This window comes from Vanacampus margaritifer, chromosome 20 (genome assembly GCF_051991255.1).
Source record: "Vanacampus margaritifer isolate UIUO_Vmar chromosome 20, RoL_Vmar_1.0, whole genome shotgun sequence".
NCBI classification, from domain to species: Eukaryota; Metazoa; Chordata; class Actinopteri; order Syngnathiformes; family Syngnathidae; genus Vanacampus; species Vanacampus margaritifer.
The window spans coordinates 6777432-6799486 of record NC_135451.1 but is presented as its reverse complement, the minus strand read 5'-3'; the positions used below and the strand labels follow the sequence as shown (position 1 = coordinate 6799486).

The 22055-nt window shown below is 40.6% G+C and overlaps 1 protein-coding gene across 1 annotated transcript in view; it reads right to left on the bottom strand.

Annotated features, from left to right (window-relative positions):
- The window catches only part of stau2 (staufen double-stranded RNA binding protein 2), a 100606-nt gene extending 80056 nt beyond the window's left edge, over positions 1–20550 (bottom strand). The window contains exons 1-5 of the mRNA XM_077554180.1: positions 20430–20550; positions 18117–18324; positions 17098–17228; positions 16706–16865; positions 13223–13358 (exon numbers count right to left, since the gene is read on the bottom strand). Of these exons, the coding sequence (XP_077410306.1) occupies positions 13223–13358; positions 16706–16865; positions 17098–17228; positions 18117–18315 (626 nt within the window). The 5' untranslated portion in view covers positions 18316–18324; positions 20430–20550. The remainder of the gene's footprint in view (positions 1–13222; positions 13359–16705; positions 16866–17097; positions 17229–18116; positions 18325–20429) is intronic.
- Positions 20551–22055: the final 1505 nt, after the last annotated feature.

Sequence of the window (22055 nt, the reverse complement as noted above, 5' to 3'; positions counted from 1 at the left end):
TCTCTTCTTTCATCAGGAAAAAATATATATTTGTATCTGTTTTGCAGCAATTAGCATTAGAATATAGCTTAGTTTCATTATTATTCACAAACCTGTTTAAAACAAAAGCAAAAAAAGAGCTAGCTGCAACATGGCCCTGGCTGATCTCTTATACTCTGCTGTCACCTGCTGGCCCTTTGTTCTAGGACATTAAAAGAGCCAATTCTCCGTTGACACGAAAAGCAGTCAGGTTATGCCCAAACATTGTCGTGCAATACCAAGGACTTGGCTTTGCAATCACAATTTTGTAATGACAACGGTTGGAAAACAAACTACGAATAATATTGTACTGAACTGAACTCATTGGTGCGGTCTTAACATGACAGCCCCAGTTCAAGATCACACACTACATCTTTGCGCTCAAGTTTCCCAATTCCAAGATCAAAGACTTGCTGACTTGAACCATCTTAAAGCTCAAATGCGCAGCTACCAAAGCCACAACACATAAAGAGGCCAAATGTCCTGGGAAACGACTTTTGAGTTCCAGTGTGGAGCTCGTCGGCGTCACTGTTTGCCTCACGCTGTCAAACATAACCGAGACGAGCCATTACGAACGGAATTTCAGCTGACGTAAGCTTGTCATCATCAGATGAGTTTCACACTAAAAACACTGAGTCAAAGGTGGAGCTGTGGACATGACGACTTACACAAACATGAACGTGAAACTCGAGTCATCTCAACTCAATGGACATGAAAGAAGAGACCGGCTGAAGCGATAGCGAGCACAGATCTTTCCCAATAATTGTTTATTTTGGACGCATGTTCCAATCCCTCGACGTCTCTTAAATAAAATATTGTTTTATGAGTTTACACCCATTTGAACAATTTGAACACATCATGCTTTAGGTCAGGTGTGTCTCCCATGGTTTCTTAGATCATACACAACAGCATGAATCTGATGTACTAATCAATGAGTGTACATGTTGTGATGTTTATCTTACAAAATGATAATAAAATGAAAATGATCTATTTAATATTTTTAACTATTCAAAGTTTCTGTGTGGAAAAAGGAAGTGCCCCCTCTAGTTAAATAATGAATTAAGTGTGCTTAATCACATTTATTGGAAAGTTTAATTTCCATTACCCACACCCAAGCCTGATTAACTCCAAACCACTTCAATCAAGAAATCACTTAAATAAACCACATTTGACAAAACGAGGGCGGGCAAAAGAGCTGAAAAAGCTGCAACACAATTCCACAATCCAAAGAAATTCGAGAATACATGAAAAATATAGTAATCAACGTCTAATGATTTGTAGTAGATAAAAGTTTTGTTAAGATGAAGACAGTGAGCGAGGGGACAGATGCGTGTTACAGGAGGAACTCAGATGATAGATCACTTGCATGGCGAAGGAGATGACAGGAAGTGCTGAATATAGGAAAATGCTCATGGGAAGATTTAGCTTCGTAGACAGTACAGCTGTTATTAAACATACCGTCTGTGGGGCAGTGGCTACGGAGATTCATCTTTCAAAGAGAAGGACCATATATTCAGCTGCAATGCTCTTTGGATTTCTTACATAACCTAACACACACAAATGCATGCACACATCGTCCTTGAGGCATCACTTAGTGGGTTTCCATCCACCTATTTTTATTCAAATTTTGAAGAATTGCAACAACAAAAAAACAACTGGATGGAAACGCCAGAAATTCCCAAAAAAAGGCCCAAAATTCGCCAAAAAGTTTTTACGCTTGGAGGGGGTGATTTTTGAAGCGTATCGAAAAAAGTAAAATGCGCATTTTGGCTACAAGACCTTATTCTTATTCGTTGCACGTTTTGACCGATACAGCGTCACACGCACGTTTATGGTCACAATAAATGGCGGATGATAAAGTAAGATATGTTCAGGGAGACGAAGAAACATGATTGTTTTTATATTTAATTAAAGAAAAAAAAACATTAATGCAATTTTAGAAGGCTTTATTAACATCAGCTCTCAATGCAAGGACACACTTCACTTACATGCGGAGGGAAGCCAACAAGACAAACTACTTCCGTTCAGTCCGTCAAAACCAACATTCCCACCTGGAACTCCCCACTGTCCCAAAGTTCCGTCACTACAACGTCATCTCGTGGCGTATATTCGCAAAAGAACAGCGGATGGAAACGGGCATAAGTCGCATGTCCGTTTTGCGCATTTTCACAAAATTTGCATAAAAATTTCGAAACATTTGGATGGAAAACTGACTACTTGGACGCATGGATACGGAGACGCATGCGCGAGATGCTGTGATTATCGCGAGACCTACAGCGAGACCGGAACACCCCAACATGGCAGCGCCCTGCTGCTAAGATAGAACTAGCTCTATTATGCTAAACTAACGAGTTTAACCATCATATATCTTGGCTTTTCTCTTTTCTCTTTCATCCGACAGATTTGGAATACCATCCAACGTGGAGGACCTCGAACGCTTCATTGACGGTTATTTTTACAACTGCGCGATGGAGGACTCTTCCGTCGAGAAACCGTCTAAGAAACCCTCTAAAAAGAGAAAGAATGACTCAGCGACGGACACGAACGACCTAACTACTACGGAGGTCTCGGTCAGTATGCTGGAGTCCATAAATAAAAAGTTAGAGGTCCTCTCCCTAATCTGCGAGGAGGTGAAAGGATTTAAGGTAAGTATGGAATTCCTCAGCCAACAAATAAATGATCTCCAACGCAACAATGCCGAGATACACGCTACACTCGTGACTGTTTCAGCCGAGTTAGAAACCATTAAAAAGGAAAATAAAATGCTAAAAGAAACTATTCTGGATGTTCAATCCCGTAGCATGCAGGATAATTTAATATTCTTAGGTATATCCGAGAACACCTCTGACAATCCAGAGGTTGAGATAAAAAAAATTATGACGACATCGTTAAAAATTCCTCAGGAGACGGTAAATAACATCTCCTTTCACCGGGTACATCGGCTTGGAGCCCGTAGGGGCAACAGACCCCGTCCTATTATCGCCAAATTTGAGCATTTTAAGCAAAAAGTATTTGTTAAAAGTAAAGGACGGGAGCTTAAAGGGACCTCATTCGGAATGAATGACCAATTCCCTAGAGAGATTAATGAGCGGCGAAAGGTACTGTTTCCTATAATGAAACAAAATAGGCAGGAGGGTAAACGGACTATGATGGTCGTTGATAAACTATACATCGATGGCCAACTATTCCGGAACCCCAACTCCACTCCCTGGCTGTTCTAATTAGCATCGATGGAACTAAACTTTGTTTGATTATTAGATGTATACATATACATATACATATAATGTATATGTGGTTATAAAACCTAAAATATGAATACTCATTATGTTTACGCTATATTATAAATATAATAATAATACATAACTATATCTAAAAGTAGATTTAAACAAAAAAAAAAATCTCGCTTGGGTTACCAGTTACTGGTGTATTATAATGTTGTTTAATTCCCCACTAACGTCCTTCACTTTCACATCCCTACCCGTTTTTTCACTGTTATATTTACTTACACATTTCCTTATATTTTACACAAATTATATAAATCACCTAACTACTTTGATTCTATCCTATAACATGCCAGTATTGACAAATGGCCTATGCAGATATTTACACAGGACTGAGCCTATATTGTTTGTATGCATAAATTAGTTCTGGTTTCCTGGAATGTTTGTGGCGCTCGCTCACAGGCAAAAAGAATAAAAACTTTAGACCATCTCTTAAAATTAAAAGCAGATATTTGCCTCCTGCAAGAAACCCACCTACAAAAATCTGAAGAAAAATTACTTATTGATAAGAATTTTAGCCAAGCATACTCTGCCCCTTATAACAGCAGACAAAGAGGAGTCTGTATACTCATACATAAGAATTTACTCTTTACTCTAAATAATACAATAACAGACCCAGAGGGCCGATACATTATTATTCAGGTAACTATATTTAATAAGATGTATACACTTGGCAATTTATATGCCCCTAATAATGATGATCCGGCCTTTTTCCATGAATTTTTCTCTCAGCTGTTTGATTTAGCAGCGAACTCTACTATTATTATTGGAGGAGACTTTAACACAGTCTTAAATCCATTAATAGACCGTTCTAATAACACAACATGTATAAGGTGATTACAATCTACTAAAGTAATAGGGGAATATATGGATGATTTTGGCCTCGTCGACAGCTGGAGACTTAAAAACCCAAATAAGAAGGAATTTACCTTCTTTTCCGCTGTACACCGATCTTTTTCAAGAATTGATTATTTTCTTACAAATAACTCTATTGCTGATAAAACTGTTACAAAAATACATCCTATTATTATTAGCGACCACGCACCAGTCTCACTTTCCCTACAAGTTGATTATACCTTTAAACCACCACCAACATAGCGTTTTAACATCTCTCTGCTAAACGATGCAGAGTTGGATAAAATTATAAGGAAAGAGTGGGCAGACTTTTTGGAAATAAATGACTCTCCAGGCCTATCGCCATCTCTTCTCTGGGAAGCTGGGAAAGCAGTAATTAGAGGTAAAATTATATCATATTCATCTTATAAAAAGAAACAGGATCAAAAATTTGAAAATGACTTGGAAGATAAAATTAAACAACTGACGGATGAGTACGCAATAAACCCAAATGACCAAATATGGACTGACTTACAAAATACAAAAATACAGTTAGACGATATGCTAACTAAAAAGACAGAGTTTATAATACAACAATTGAGATACGACAACTTTGAATATAATAACAAATCAGGTAAATTTCTTGCAAACCAACTTCAACGCAATCGGGAAAAATCTCTTATAACGGCTATTAAAGGGACAACTGGTGAATGTACACAATCACCAGAAGAAATTAATCAAATTTTTTATAACTATTATCGCAACCTATACTCAGAAACTAACAAACCTAACCCTGAGCATATTGAGGCATTCCTCAGTAGCTTAAATATGCCTCAGTTAACTACTGAATATAAAGATATGTTAGAAGCGCCACTTACTATAAACGAGTTGTACAGTGCTCTAGATAGTATGCCTAATGGCAAGGCACCTGGCCCAGATGGTTATCCGGCTATATTTTTTAAGCACTACTGGTTAATGCTTGCTCCGCTATTCTTAAGAGTAGTAACAGAAATTAAAACTAATGGTTACATACGTCCACACATGAATACAGCAGCAATTAAACTTTTATTAAAGCCAGAAAAAGACCCCACCCTTCCATCAAGTTACCGTCCGATTTCACTAATTAACACTGATATCAAAATTATTACTAAGGCTTTCACATCTAGATTAGAAACAGTAATCTCGACAATTATTCATAGCGACCAAACAGGCTTTATTAAAGATCGTCACTCTACTAATAATATTAGGAGGCTCTTTAACCTTATTAGCATGTCACAGCGGCATGATAAGAAGGCAGTTATTATATCGTTGGATGCAGAAAAAGCTTTTGACAAAGTTAACTGGTCCTTTCTCTTTGCTGTTTTAAATAAATTTGGCTTTGGGAAATCATTTATCCACTGGGTGTCAGTATTATATGATTCTCCCAAAGCTACAGTTACTACTAACGGGATTATATCTAAGAGCTTTATTTTACAGAGAGGCACAAGACAGGGATGCCCACTATCCCCTTTATTATTTGCAATATTTATCGAGCCACTTGCAATAGCCATACGCCAGGAAAGAAGGATTCAAGGAATTCACTCTGGGGTAACAGAACATAAAATTAATCTATATGCCGATGATATTTTACTTTATCTAGAAAACCCGGCGATTTCGTTAGGGGAAGTATTTAACTTAATAACTAAATTCTCACAGTTGTCAGATTATTCTATTAACTGGACAAAATCAACACTTCTACCTATTACAGAAAATTCATGGAACCCTGCAAGCCAGGACCCACATTACTCATTTCCTGTAGGTAATTTAAAATACTTAGGCATAAAAATCTCACCTAAATTAACTGATTTAATTCATTTAAACTTTTCTCCACTTCTGGATAACATTCATAGTGACTTGGAACGCTGGATTAATCTTCCTATTTCTTTAATAGGACGAATAGCCACCGTTAAAATGAAAGTTTTACCTAAAATAAACTATTTTTTCTCAATGATTCCATTTAAACCTACGGCTAAATGGTTCCAGTTGTTGGACTCAGCCGTTACAAAATTTTACTGGAAAAAAAAAAAAGCAAAGATTAGTCTATCTACTCTTCAGAAAAGTAAATCCAAAGGTGGTCTAGAGGCACCAAATTTTATGTACTACTATATAGCTAACCAGCTACAATATATCGTTCTATGGGCACAACCCAACAGAGATACTAACTTTTGGCTGGAACTAGAACAGAAGGATTGTAATAACCTCAGACTTCTAGATTTACTCTTTATTACAACATCGATTAAGCGACATAATTGTTTTAAAAACCCAATGATCTCCGCCACCCTGACTGCTTGGTGGAAGGCATTAGAAATTACAAAAGCCCAAGTGGAGCCCTGTGGGCTTTCTCCCCTATGGCATAACCCTGACTTTCGAATTAACAACCAATCGTTTTATTTAGGTGTGTGGGAGCAGAAAGGAATCACACATCTTCACCATCTCTTCTCAGATAATATGTTTATATCATATACATCTTTGCTCCAAAAATACAAAATAACAAACGGAAATTTTTTACATTATCTGCAAGTTAAAAATATGATAAAGAAACAAATTCCAACACTTCAGGGTACGCTCCAACCGCCTGGCTTAGCTAAAGATATTACCAAGCTTTCTCCGACAACAACAAAAAAACTTTCAAAAATATATAAGTTACTTTCATATACGGATAAAATGTCTTTACCCATCTTAAAATGGGAGACAGACTTGTCTATAGCTCCGGAATCTGACTTTTGGATTCAAGTTTGTGAAAATGCATTTAAAATGACAAAACACACAAATTTACAACTTATCCAATACAAAATAATCCATAGAACATACATTACTCAATATATGAAGAAAATGGGCCTCTCCGACTCCGACATTTGTCTCCAGTGTTTACAAAACACTACAGACACTTATTTTCATGCTTTATGGTTATGCACCCCGGTTATGTATTTCTGGACTAAAGTCTTAGAAAAACTTTCCGCTATCTTGGACTATAGGATACCTTTATCTCCAAACTTGTGTTTGCTAGGTGACCTAACAACAACTGACCTACCACATAAACAATTTCAATCTACACTTGTAGCCCTTACTATCGCTAAAAAAACAATTCTTGTTAACTGGAAAAATAAACAAACTCTGAATATCGACCAATGGTCTAACCTCCTCATAAATCACATTTTAATGGAAAAAATATCGGCCTCAAATAAAAAACAAATATCAAAATTCATAGAAATATGGTCTACGTATATAGAATATTTTAACCTAATTCTGGTTATTTAATTCTGCCTGTTAGCGAGAGCCACCACATCGTGATAACTTACATTGATGTCTCTGCATTTGGCAGTTTGTAACTAATGGTTGTGTTTTTATAGTCAGGAACCCAGTTGCTGCCAACAGGATCGAGCAGATTCACCTCCAATGGGCACTAAAGGCTAATATTCGGATTCACTGCATGCCAGGGGACTAACTCTACAGGTGCTGTCCCCCCTGGCTGGGCGTGGGCGGGTCTGCCCCTCTGTTGGCTGCTGGGTGGCGGCTGCGTCTTGGTCGTTCCCTGGGTCTCGTGGTGGGTTCTGTGTTGCGGGGCTCTCCCTGGTGTCCGGGGCGGCGCCGCCCCGGCGCGGTCCGTCGCTCTGGGTCCGGCGACGCGGGTCGGGGCCTGTGGGCCGCCGGGGTGCCCCGTGGTTCCCTCTCCCCTCCCCCTTCCTCCCCCTTGCTTCCTCTCCCTCTTCGCCTCTCCCCGCCCGTCCTCCGCCTCCCTGTCCCTTCTCCCTCGTCGCCCTTCCTCCTCCTCCTCTCCCCCTCTCTCTGCGGCCCTGCCGCTGCCTCCTGCCCTTCCTGTCGTCTCCTTCCCCCGTCCCCTTCCCCTCCCCTGTCCGCCCTCCTCCCCCTCCCCTAGGCCGGGGGTTCCATCCGTGGCCCGGGTCTCGGCGCTCCGGGGGCCGGGGGAGTGGGCGGGATTGGTGTTGTGCCCGCCCCGCTCCGGTGGGCCTCCGGGCACTTCGGGCGGGCCCCGGTATCCGGGGGGCGAGCCCCGCCGGGGTCCCGGTGGGGTGGGTTGGGGTTTTGGTGGGCGGGTTTGGGGGGGGCCCAGCTGGTCGCTCCTCTTAACTCACTGCACTAGTTTTGCACAATACATTTTAGGGCACATAACACACTTTGGGGGGGAGTGGGGTGGCAGCTCGCAGGTCGCGGGGGTTGTGGGCCGGTGGGGTGCCTGGTGGGCCTGCAGTGCCCCGTCCTGCTGCGTTGGGTTGGGGGCGCGGGCCGCGTTGGGGTGGGGGGCGCTCCTGCTCCGGGGTTTGCTCTCCGGCCGGTGGCCCCTGCGGGGCCCGGGGGTCGTCCTTTGGCGCGGCCGCGGCCTGGGGGGCCCTGAGGTGTTGCGCTTGCTCTGTCCTGGCGGGGGTCGACGGCTCCCCTCTTTGGTGGAGATTTTCATGCATGCTAGATCCACCACACCAGCATCTATCGAGACTCAGACACAATTTGTTTCTCCCTCAGGTCATTGATTCGGTGGAGGCTGGTGTCTGTGGATCTCACTCTGCTTCGTCTGTCCTTTCTACCTTTCCTCAGTTTCTCCTTTGGGCCCTTGAGGTTTCCCTGATTTGTTGGAGTTTGGATGTCTCTAGGGTTGGTGAAGGTTAGTGGCCCGGTGGGTGGTGTCTGGTCGGTGCTGGGCTTCGCTTTTCTTTCTTTTCTTTGGTCCCCCTTCGGGTCTCCTGGCGGCCCCACGACTCTGGCTGGATTTTGAAGTGTTCGGTTTAGGTGAACGGTATGGGAATTCTTATTTATTTATTTTCTTTTTTTCTCACGCACGCACGCACGCACACACACACGCACGCACACACGCACAAACACACATACAAAAAAAAAAAAAAAAAAGGGAGAACAATGATGATGACATTTCAAATGATCAATACTGAGATCTCCCCAAAAAAATATATATAAAAAAAAATTAAAAAAGGAAAACTGACTACTGACTTGACAAAAACGAGTGCAAACAAGTCAGTGCTATATTGCTACTTCTAGTTGGAGGCTTTCTTTTCATTAAATGAATAGTTACAGTATGTGTTGTCATTGTGTCTCTCTAATCAGTGTACTATACACGCACACACGCGCACACAAGCACGCACGCACACAAAATCAAAACATTTTCAACTGTTGATTGGGCAAATAAGCAAAGGCTATTTCACACTGCCTAAACATGAAGCATGACGTGGACGTTTGTGGTGATATCAACGTTGAAAGGTTTATTTGTTACACGAGGCAATGACGTGACGTCATCTTTAGTAGAAATGAGGATATTCAAAGAGTGTCGTCTCATTTCTCCAAAATATTTTTACCTCCTGCTGCTGCGCTCCTCTATCATTCTGAAATGAGCAACTACAGTCGCATTTATTTTTGTAATGTGAACGACTACATAAAAAGATTGACTTTAACAAAATAAAAAAAACAGGCCTGCAGGGTTAACTAGTCTACTTGAGCTCATCAAGCAGCTTTCAATCCAACACTCTAAAAACAGTTTGGCCAAATATAACCCAAATTGGGTCAAAAAGTGGCCGACCTAACTTTTTAGGGTTATTCATTTAGGCTAAACCGAAAATGTTGGGTCCCCACAAAACCTTCAAAATTGGGTTGCTTTGTGGGTTTTTTAATTTAATTTGACCCAACCTTTTGGGTTAAATAACTCAAATATTGGGTTGGTTATTTTTTTTACCTAACTCAATTGGGTTATTCAATTAAATGATTTTTTTTTTTCAAATTAATAACCCACAAAGCAACCCAATTTGTTTGTGTTGTTTGTGGATTAATAATTTAATTTGACCTAACTGAGTTAAATCAAAAAATTGGGTTAGTTAATTTTTGACCCAATTCCATTGGATTATTTTATTAAACCAAAAGGTTGGATCAAATTAAAGTAAATACCCACAAATGAACCCAATTTTTGGGGTGGTTTGTAGGTTATTAACCTATGTTGACCTAACTTGTTCATAAACAAGTCAAAAAGTTGGGTTATTATTGTGACAAATGAATAACACACAAAACTAGCCCTGAAATTTGGTTGCTTTGCTTTGTGGGTATTTATTTTTAATTTGACCCAACTTTTTGGGTTACATAATTCAAAAAGTTGAGTTGGTTCATTTTTGCCCCAATTCAATTGGGTTATTCAATTCACCCAAAGAGTTGGGTCAAATGAATAACCCAAAAAACAACCCCCAAAATTGTGTTGCTTTGTGGGTATTTACTTTAATTTGACCCACCGTTTTGGGTTAAATAAACAGAGTGAAAAAAATCTAAATAAGGAAAACTAAGCCTGGTTAAGTGTTGAACTGCATTCATGCATGACGTCATACGAGATGTAAGCACAACAACAATGGTTAAGGGGATGTGAGAAAAGAAAAATATACGGTACACGGGATGCTATGTAAAAAAAACAAAACATTTATTTATTTATTTATTTTTTAAAAAAGGAGAGCAATGATGATGTCAAATCGAATGAACAATATTGAGCTCTCCTTAGAAGAAAGAAAAAAAAAAAGAAGAAAAAAAGTAAAGTAAAATCCTAATAGGGCTTATCTTATTTTTAGTTAGTTTAGTTATATGTTTGAGAATAGTCAGAGAAATGCACTTATTTTGATTATTTTAACAGGAAGCTTCGAAATGTAAATAAATCGGATGCCAACCTGTAATGTGAAACAGGTTGTGCGTGATGGGAGTTTCTACTGTATTTATATATTTAAAATCTGAGAAACGAAAATGCCGGACGCCCGATTGCGAACACTGGCTTCCCCTTTGTTTCTGACATAACAACAGTAACATCCCATTCAGTATGTCAGCATGTTCACATGAGGAAATGTCACAGGGTAGAGAACCCCCAGACGTTCATTCCTCCAGCTGACAAAATGTTACTGACATAACCAAATTAGGTGTGGGAGAGGGTGGGTGGTCAGGCTTGCTCCTTAAGGAGGGGAAATCCTGTCCCAACTCCAAATTCTAACAGAACACCTACTGGGGCGACGGACGTAAAAGTCGGGAAAACATGGAGCAATTCAAGACGAAGCTCGGGACAATGCTGCCTTTTTAGGGTAAACATTTAATGGTCGTTTTGGGAACAATTACTTACGGCCTTGACTGACTCAAAGGAATTGGGTGTTCCAAGGAGAACATGATTTTCATCGATTATTCACAAGAACATGTTGATGTAACAATTTATTTACATAACATTGAAACAGGATTTCTTCACTGGTTGACTCACTTGAAAACTATAAGCGACACACCAAGGGGGATGTTCTCCAATGTCGTATTTCAGAATGAACAATGGGACGGTTGCAACACCACAAATGATCAATTGCTAATTTTAAAGTGGACAGGGATGGTCAGAAATTATTCACATGCCTTTCGCCATAAATAAGATTCATTAAGACGCTGATAAATGCTCATTACATATTATTGCTAGATTTTTTCATCAAAGCACTTTCTGAATGAATCAATATGAGTCCTGGTGGTGATTAAAGCGCTGATGGATCAGAGCCAGACTGCCCTTTTAATGAGAAGATTTTCCATCAACATGATTCGAGATCACTCTTATTCATCATAATAGGTAAGGACATGGGCATATGGAAACCTTCGTTTCACCGCAGCGTCATTAGGATGACCGATTGCAGCTATGGCCTGTCACTCTGCCGCACAGTCCGTCACCGGATGAAGAGAATTCATATTCACAAGGTCTCGCTTTCATTAATCCCACTGAAAGAAAGAGACCTCGTGAAAACATAAATGACCTTGTGGTAATGGATGCTCTTTTTGAGCCTGCGCGAGTCCACTCCGGCTTACCCGTACTTGAAAAGTGGCACAAAAGTAGCAAACAGACCAGACATTTGTCTTTCACCCTGTTTGTTACTGCACAGATCAAATAGAAAATGTGAGCCAGATGCCAGACTGCCTGTTGACAAGACTCATTTAACCAACAATGACACTGAATCATTCTTTAATCTTTGAGATGTTTAGACATTTTAAAAATAAACCCAAAGTACACACCACAGGATTTTGTTTTCCAACTTCAATGATGACATCCTGTGAGTAAACCTCAATTTCATTTCTGGCTTGGAAGCCACAAAATGGGTGTTCAGGCCACTGAACAGAAGCAATTCAAAAATTTTAAAATGAGGCAACACTGCCATCTGGTGGGAAACACGTCAATGGACAGACATCCAATTATTTCAAAGTTAATATTTTGTGACTTCCTCCCACATTCCAGAAACATGTATCTTAATTGGGGTTATTATAGTTTGGGAATTTTCATTTTAGTTAGTTTGTATTTCGTTTTTTTTTTTTTTTTAATTTAGTTAGTTTTAATTATCAGTGTGGTTCTGTTAGTTTTTATTAGTTTGAGTTATTTAAGAAAAATGCTTATTTTTAGTTTAGTTTCAGTATTAGTTTTCATTTTTAAAAAACATGTGTATTACTTGTGCACAATATTTAATAAACATCATGGAAAAATGAAAAAAGTAACAAAATTCTTACAGAGCGTTGCATTTCGTCTGACTTCAATGAAAAAGCAGGCGAGCCGAGCCTTTGGAGGCAAAAGTCAAACACGCAAAATTGTCGCCTTGGAGCGACGTCATGTGAAAGTGATTTTCTATTGGCTGCTGCTTGATGACATCACTTTTGTGTGACACACTTTCAAACGTTCTTATTCCAGTTGATTTCGAAATAAATGTACTTAAAATCACATTTAAAGTCATCCCAAAGGCTCATGTATTACGGTATATTAATAACGGTACCAAAAACTCAAACTAAGGACATTTTCGCTATAATTATAGTTAGTTTCAGTTAGCTTTCGTTTTTTAAAAAGAATTTTCGTTTTTATTTTATTTCATTAACAGAATTGTTTTTGTTTTTTCGTTGGTTTTCATCAACTAAAATAACCTTGATCTTAATTGACAACTTTAAATTGTCAATGTGTTGCCTATCTGTCAACCAGTCTTCGTTGTTCCTATGTCCAAGTCAGCTCAAAATTGTGTTGTCCAAAGTTTATCTATAACTGAAAGACATAACATAATATAGCTTACCTTTGGTTAAACATGCCTCTGAAGTTGTAACAAGCTCTGTAGTTGGGCATGGGTTTGGGATCTAAAGGCCTGTAGACAGCCGGCTCGCCTCTCTTCATAGCCAAACCGTTCAGCTCCACTGTTGGTGTTATACTGCCTGTGTGCGGATGTGCATGTGGAACAATATGGTTAAGTTTACATGAGAAACAATACAAGATTAATGCTGGTCTCAGATGTTTGTATGAACATTTTGAAATTAACTCAAGAATATGTACAGCTTTATTCTGGTGAAATTGTCTTTTTTATGCCAATATATATATATATATATATCCATCCATCCATCCATCCATCCATCCATCCATCCATCCATCATCTACCGCTTATCTGGGGTCGGGTCGCGGGGGCAGCAGCTTTAGCAGGGAAGCCTAGACTTCCCTCTCCCCAGCCACTTCAGCCAGCTCCTCCGACGGGATCCCAAGGCGTTCCCAGGCCAGCCGAGAGACGTAGTCTCTCCAGCGTGTCCTGGGTCGTCCCCGGGGCCTCCCGCCGGTGGGACATGGCCGGAACTTCCACCTCCCCAGAGAGGCGTCCAGGAGGCATCCGAACCAGATGCCCGAGCCACCTCAACTGGTTCCTCTCAACGTGGAGGAGTAGTGGCTCAAAACTGAGTCCCTCCCGGATGACCGAGATTCTCACCCTATCTCTAAGAGAGAGCCCGGATACCCTGCGGAGGAAACTCATTTTGGCCGCGTGTATCCGGGATCTTGTTCTTTCGGTCACGACCCACAGCTCGTGACCATAGGTGAGGGTAGGAACGTAGATCGACCGGTAAATTGAGAGCTTTGCCTTTTGGCTCAGCTCCTTCTTTACCACAACGGACCGATACAGCGTCCGCATCACTGCAGACGCTGCACCGATCCGCCTGTCGATCTCCCGCTCTAATCTACCCTCACTCGTGAACAAGACCCCAAGATACTTGAACTCCTCCACTTGGGGCAGGATCTCATCCTCGACCCGGAGAGGGCACTCCACCCTTTTCCGACTGAGGACCATGGTCTCGGATTTGGAGGTGCTGATTTTCATCCCAACCGCTTCACACTCGGCCACGAACCGCTTCAGTGAGAGCTGGAGATCACGGCTTGATGAAGCCAACAGCACCACATCATCTGCAAAAAGCAGAGATGCAATGTTGAGGCCACCAAACCGGACCCCCTCAACGCCTCAGCTGCGCCTAGAAGTTCTGTCCATAAAAATTATGAACAGAATCGGTGACATAGGGCAACCTTGGCGGAGTCCAACCCTCACTTGAAACAAATTCGACTTACTGCCGGCAATGAGGACCAAACTCTGACATTGGTCGTACAGGGGGCTCGGTACCCCGTACTCCCGAAGCACCCCCCACAGGACTCCCCGGGGGACACTGTCAAACGCCTTCTCCAAGTCCACAAAGCACATGTGGACTGGTTGGGCGAATTCTCATGCACCCTCAGGGACCCTGCCGAGGGTGTAGAGATGGTCCACTGTTAGACGGCCGGGACGAAAACCACACTGCCCCTCCTGAATCCGAGATTCTTAAAAAGGGGGACCACCACCCAGGTCTGCCAATCCAGAGGCACTGTCCCCGATGTCCATGCGATGTTGTAGAGGCGTGTCAACCACGAAAGCCCCACAACATCCAGAGCCTTTAGGAACTCCGGGTGGATCTCATCAATCACCAAGGAGCTTTCCAACCACCTCAGTGACTTCGACCCCAGAGATAGGGAAGCCCAACTCAGAGTCCCCAGACCGTGTCAGTGGATTTGAGGAGGTCTTCGAAGTATTCTCCCCACTGAGTCACGACGAGTCGAGGTCAGCAGCACACAATCTCCACTATATAGTGTTAATGGCGCACTGCTTTCCTCTCCTGAAACGCCGGACGGTGGACCAGAATTTCTTCGAAGCCGTCCGTAAGTCGTTTTTCGTGGCCTCACCGAACTCCTCCCATGTCCGAGTTTTTGCCTCAGCGACCGCCGAAGCCGCATTCTGCTTGGCCAGCCGGTACCCGTCAGCAGCCTCCTGAGTCCCACAGGCCAAAAAGGCGCAAATAGGACTCCTCCTTCAGCTTGACGGCATCCCTTACCACTGGTGTCCACCAGCGGGTTCGAGGATTGCCGCCACAACAGGCACAAACCACCTTACGGCCACAGCTCCGATCGGCCGCCTGAGCCATCGAAGCGCGGAACATGGTCCACTCGGACTCAATGTCACACGCTTCCCTCGGGATAAGGGAGAAGTTCTGCCGGAGGTGGGTGTTGAAACTCTTTCTGACGGGATTCTGCCAGACGTTCCCAGCAGACCCTCACAATACGTTTGGGTCTGCCCGGTCGGACCAGCATCTTACCATCAGAGCCAACACACCACCAGGTGGTGATCGGTTGACAGCTCTGCCCCTCTCTTAACCCGAATGTCCAACACATTCAGCCGCAAATCCGATGACACGACTACAACATTCATATACTGTAACGTTACACATATTTTTTTAAAACTTTTTTTTGTGTGTTTACATCCACTAATTGTCATGGAAATAAATGTACAAAGTAGCTTTGCAGTTTTTGTACTCATTGCATGCAATCAAAACATCTTTCATGTAGTGTTAATTTCATCAACGAAAACTTAACAAAAATTATTTCATCAACAAACAGTTTTCTAAAACTAGACTAGACTAGACTAAAACCCTCATTAATAAACAATGACTGGGACTAAATCAGTATGTATTTTCAACGACTAATGAAGACGAGAAGAAATTGTACTTCACTTGATAAAAAGTGGACTAAAATCTATGAACATTTTAGTTCATGAACAAATTACACGATTTTGTAAAATGTTGCCTTTGCTAATCTGTCACGGTGACACTGAAATTGTGAAACAGTGACACACATCCTAACAAATCTGCAGCTAGCGAGTGCAACATGTAGATTAACACATGGGACAGACAGGAGGTGGATTCACGATGAACGGTTAAAAGAAAAGTCAATTATAGTTATAATGTTACATTAATCCAACGGCTATAACGTTCCAACAATGATATTAATCCGAACGCTAACTAATGCTGGCTAATTTACTAGCTTGTAGCCATAGTAGCCTCTTGTTGATATACTGTAATTGTGTGTCATGTTGTTTTCCATCAAAAAGATGAAATACATTTTTATGTCAAATAGTTTTACATCTGAAATGTTCAACATTATCTGCTGACAAAAAATATACACTTGGGTAAAATTGATTGTCCCGACTAAAACGTTGACAGTTTTTGTTGACTATCTTGGACTAAATTAAAGACTAAAATGCTGAATTCATAATTGACTAAAAATTGACTAAATAAATTGAGATGTGGTTGACTAACTATGTTAACTAACAAGCATGATTGAAACTGGACAAAATTTAAAAATGGCTGATAAAATTAACACTACTTTCATGTGATCTTTCAAAAACACACGAGCTGAGAGGTTTCCTCTTTCCTAACCGTACCTGGATTGCTGTTGATGTCTACTTTAGGTGAGCGGGGCATTGGCCTGGGAAGGACACTCTCATCCAGAGCTTTGGAGGCTGTGGAATGCTGAGCCTTTTTAATGCTAGAGCCATCTGCCTCCCAGACCTGCTCCCCAAGAGTCAACTGCACTGTGAAGATCTGCAACAGCGACACCCAGTGGCAACGCCACGTTATGACACCATGTTATAAACAACAAAAAAAAAAAAAGTCATTGCTTTTTTATCAAATTTTAAGTCGTTTATGCCATTGAAGTCATGAAGCTATTCAATTGACATTGTTGTTGGATGTTTAGATATTATTACTCGAATAATCGTAACAAACACTAATACTAATAATAATGATAGATTGAATTTCTGTTTTTTGTCCTCACCTTAGCATGTGCAGGGCCTCTCTCATTGAGGAGCTTGTACTGTGGCTGGATCCGATTGAAGCGGGCTAACTCATTCACCAAACACATTGGAGTTTTCTCTTTAGGGTTTGCCATGTTCTCCTCGGGCGAACCTGATGACAGTACATAGAGAAAGACAACGCTGAATACTGGACCGCAGGGAAAGTGCTTTTCATTTTGTAGTGGTGTGATCAGAGGGCGATGAGTCCGTCAAGACTTGTTGCGGGGAGAATACCAGTTTTATTAAAACAGGGTTTCTACACATTCAAAATGTCTAAATTCCATATCTTTTTCCAGATTTAAAACTAGCTTTACCATGAATGTACATGGTATCGGTCCGATACTAGGGACAGACCCATCGATTATCGGCGCCAATATTCCCATTTTGACGAATATCGGTATCAGTCATTTTGAAGAATCATACAGCTGATAATAGATCTTTTTTTTTTTAAGTGTTAACTTCAGGGAACTAATTAGCGGGTATTTAAATTTGCAAAGATTCTACTAAACCTAGGAACTCTCTGCACCTTCTGTTTTTGTTTGAAATTAAAAATAAGATACCGGTAAGTAAAATTTTAATACTTAACATATTTTGAAATTTTGGAAAACTTTATTTACTTTAGAAAACAATAGGTAGCTATTTAATTAAGTTTTTATGTAACTTTTGTAGACATGCAGTATACTGCCCCTGGGAGCTCAATGAACTTTTTGTTAGATTTTTAAAACAAAGACGTCTTTTGACTAAGATTTTTTTTTTAACTCAAATATTTTATGAACCCTAAAAGTTGCTCAATAAAAATGTTTTAAAAATGTTTGTTTTTTTGTTTTAAATATGTAGAGCTGGAGTTTATATTTTCCCTTTTAGTGAAAATGAATATTGACTCCAAATATCGTTTATCGGCGTCCTTAACTACTAATAATCAGTATATATATCGGCCCTGACAAAACCATATCTGTCTATCTCGATCCAATACCTACTACCAGTACTTGAATATCCCTACCTGGCGGTGTGGCAGACACAGGAGCGTCCCCATATCCAGCTGCAGGAGCGGGGCAGGTGGGTGTGGGGGACGGGCCTGTGCCGTTGACAGAGGGCTGCAGACCCAGGGATCCTGGGCTGGCCATGGCCGCCAGAGGACCTCCGGAGGAGAGGGCAGGAGCAGCCTGGGGTGCTGAGGTCTGTACTTTTACTTGAGCCATGCTCTATTCCTGGAAAAAAAAGACCACTATCATTTAAATATACAATCGCACATGCAATCACGTTTTTAGATAGAGATGAAGGGACGACCCAGTCCGGGGCAAAAATAATCTCGACATCGGAGTACAATGTCAGCACAATTAATAAAAGTTTAATAATATTAATTTTCATTATTTCCTATGCAATTTTTTCTTTTGAATCCAAATATATTGGCACTGTGAAACAGATGGTGTTCGGTCATTAATGTTCCACCGTACAACGAATTTCTAAGTTACAAGCATTCAAATCCCTTAACCAAAGGTAGAGCATTTAAGCAAAACTAGCTCAGACTTTAAACTGAGAGGCGCCCTGCGAAGCACACATTCAGATTCCCCGGTAGCCATTTCACACAGACAATGAAGCTTTATTTGAAGGAGCTTTACTCATGTTACTGCTGCTAAGCTCCACTGGAAAAAAAGGGGAATCCTGAATGCCACAGTGGCCTTGCACTCACATTTTGAAGTCAGCTCTCATAGAAATCGACAGTCAACAAAGGCCAAAGTTAATAATAACATTGCCTTCTTTTTCTCATTACAGATGCTTTACCCTGTGGCTATGTAGTATTAAGTAAAAAAAAATAAAATGAAAAAAAATCTTTACAATATGTATTATGCAGCCCCACTAGTCTAAACACGGTATTCTGATTAATATTGTAACTGTGGAATATGAATTAAGCAGCAAAATCCACCTTTTTTTTTAAATCCACTTGAAGGGGCGGCCATTTTGCCACTTGCTGTCGAATGAAAATGATGCCACATTTAGAGCTCAGGTAATGACCAATCACGGCCCAAATTCAGAAAACAGGTGGCATCTTGTTTTCTTTTGCATATTCAAAATTGCTCTTTAAACCAACAAAAATATAGTTTGAATATTCCATAACATTCAGTAGGATACTAAAATGTTTGATAGCTGCAGCCGTATAGATGACCAAATTCAAAATTTGACTATATATCTTCGCTGATATTATTTCCATAGTCCGTATGAACGTTTTCATCGCCAGTTTAAAATTCACTTCCACATACCTCCTTGTGAAAAAAAATAGCTTGTGTGAGTCTGTGTGTCTAGAGTGTATTTTAGTTTTAATATAATTCAAATGACCTTACAAGCCATTTCAGAAAACCGTGAAACAAACCCCTTCAGTCGCAAGAACTGGCAATATTTCACAAACTTTGCCAAGTAAATGAGCACATCTGGGTGTGGAGAAAACTCAATTATGTACCACTGCAACTAAATGCTAGTTCTTGGATCCGTTGCCTTCAGGTGTTACCAGCATCTTTAATAATAACAGCTGCCTTCAGGTGTTACCAGCATCTTTGTAATAATAGCATCCATACAATTTGAACAGCAGTGCTGAGGATTACTGATATTTTCCCTGCAACAAAAACTACACTCTCAACTTGTTTAGAATCTGCACATTATGCATAAATGCATTAGCTAGTAAGCCAAGGTAAACGTAGAAGTAGGCAGTAAAATGAATGGAAAACCTAGCACCAAATAACATGACATTTCGAGTTTCTGCTTGACAGTCATTCATTCCATTCTCCCGGCTACCCATTTGTCCATGCCTCCGTTACATCATGCACAATTAGAATGCCAAACAACCACCCGTAAGCTAATCGTTTCTTGCCTCAAATATGGGGATGGGTGTTGGGTTGCAGGCTGTCTACGACCCCTACAGCATACATGAAGGCTGCGACTGTGTCCACTTTAGCAGCAAGCTAACGTTGCCAAGTAGAAAATCAACCTTTCATCTGCCTGGCAGCCCCTCAAAACAAATGGACGCGATGTGCAAGGACTCCGGGACGATTATGGAGTCTGCAATGGATGGCGATGTGGTATTTGGCAATATAATGTCATGGTATCGTTGCTTCAGCTGGTTTCAAGCTCATCATGGCAGGTCGGCCGAGTACCCCTCTTGTTAGCATCACCATAGCGCTCCATCTACCACGAAAGTCTCGGCTCGGTTCATTGCACATCCGCAACGTAAGCGGGGTGACAGCGGCATGACAAATAAACCAGAGACAACCTTTACAGTACACAAAGTGACGAATAATCCATATCCGTGTGCATTTTTTACCTTTGTTCAGAGCCAGACCCCAGTTACACCTCCAACATTGGCAAACACTAAAGAGAACTGGAGGCAGTTGAAACATACCATTTAATAAGTGTGGGTAATAAAAAGTAAAGTACATCAAAACACTAGTAGATTCATATTATTCACATTTACATGTGCACGGAGATAGCGTCTTGTTTGTCCCAATGGTATTAAATGTTTTATATTGCCACTATAACGTCGTAAGACATTGATGCAAAACTGGAACGAATTAGACACCCCCGCGGTGAACGAATGGTTCCGTCCTAGTTTTCTTCTTGAGCAGCGTTCATTCAGACTTTATTTCTACATAACTTACTTTAAATTTTGTTTAATAATGTAAAAATAGGTATTTTACTTTTTTTTTTAAGTTTTCGAAAGCTCAAATATGTTGTCACAGTAACGCCGCTTTAGACAGGAAAAAGTACTGTTTCGGTAGATTGACTTTTCCCTGCCGTACGTCGACCGAATGCACTTTCATATTTTTTTGTGCATTACAGCCAATGCACGTATTATACTAAATTTATTTTTGTTCAATTTTATACCTGTAAGTGTTGCTAACATTCAAAGATGCGTAAGTCAGAGCTTGTAAACGTTACCATGACTGGCACGCAAATTGCAGCTGGTAAAACTCGGTTCTTTCTCAGTGCTGATTACGCCATCAAACTTTTTTTTAATGCCAAAATTACAGGTTAAGGTAGCACGATTTCATAGATCGCTCACACCATTTAAACAAAAGTGAATCTTTGCTTTTATTATCGATTATGAAAATGAACAGGCACCGTTTATACAGAGCTTGAACGTCCCAGAACATTTTTTTTTCCAAAAATAAATATGAAACCCTCATTAGTTTCGCTCAAATAATAAAAATAAAATCTGCAACTAGGGGGTTCAAACAACATTGAAAATGAAAAACCAATGACCCATTAATTTATTCCCCTGCAAGTAAAAAAAAAAAAAAAAAATCTCTTCTGTGAAGGCTTTTGCCAAGTCCTCTCACAAATCCTGTTATGGCTGCTTTGTTAACAATCATTTCCGTACCATCTTGTTTCTGACAGCAGACGAGAAGACTAAAAACGTCCCGGGAGGAAAAAAACAACATACATTAAACAATGCCTATAAAGTTATGCTGTGCATCTTTACAGCAGAAGGGTACCATCTCAATCACATCACCCAAGACAAACAATAAACCTGGGGGGAAGTAAATGCAACACAAAACCAACCAAGATGGAAAATTCAAGTATCTCACTGGTTTCTTGAGGAATAGTGATTACACTTTAAATGACCAAGCCCCTCAGGAGGTTAACTTTGTAATATCTAACCCATTAACCAATAATTTTGTCAGTTGTCGGGCAAAAAAAAAAAAGGGAAAAAAAAGAGATGGCTGTCAAGTTGGATGTAAATAATGTTTTTTAAATAATGCATGCAATGCCACTGTAAAACTACTTCAGATTTCATAGTATACTTATATGCTGACTGTACACATCCTAATTAGCAAAACGTTAAGGGTCAACTCCTAGGCTATGAAATAAACCCATCTCTCCTAACACCAACCCCCACCCACCCACCCAAAAATAAAAATTAAAGCCCTATATACAATAGCTCCAGACA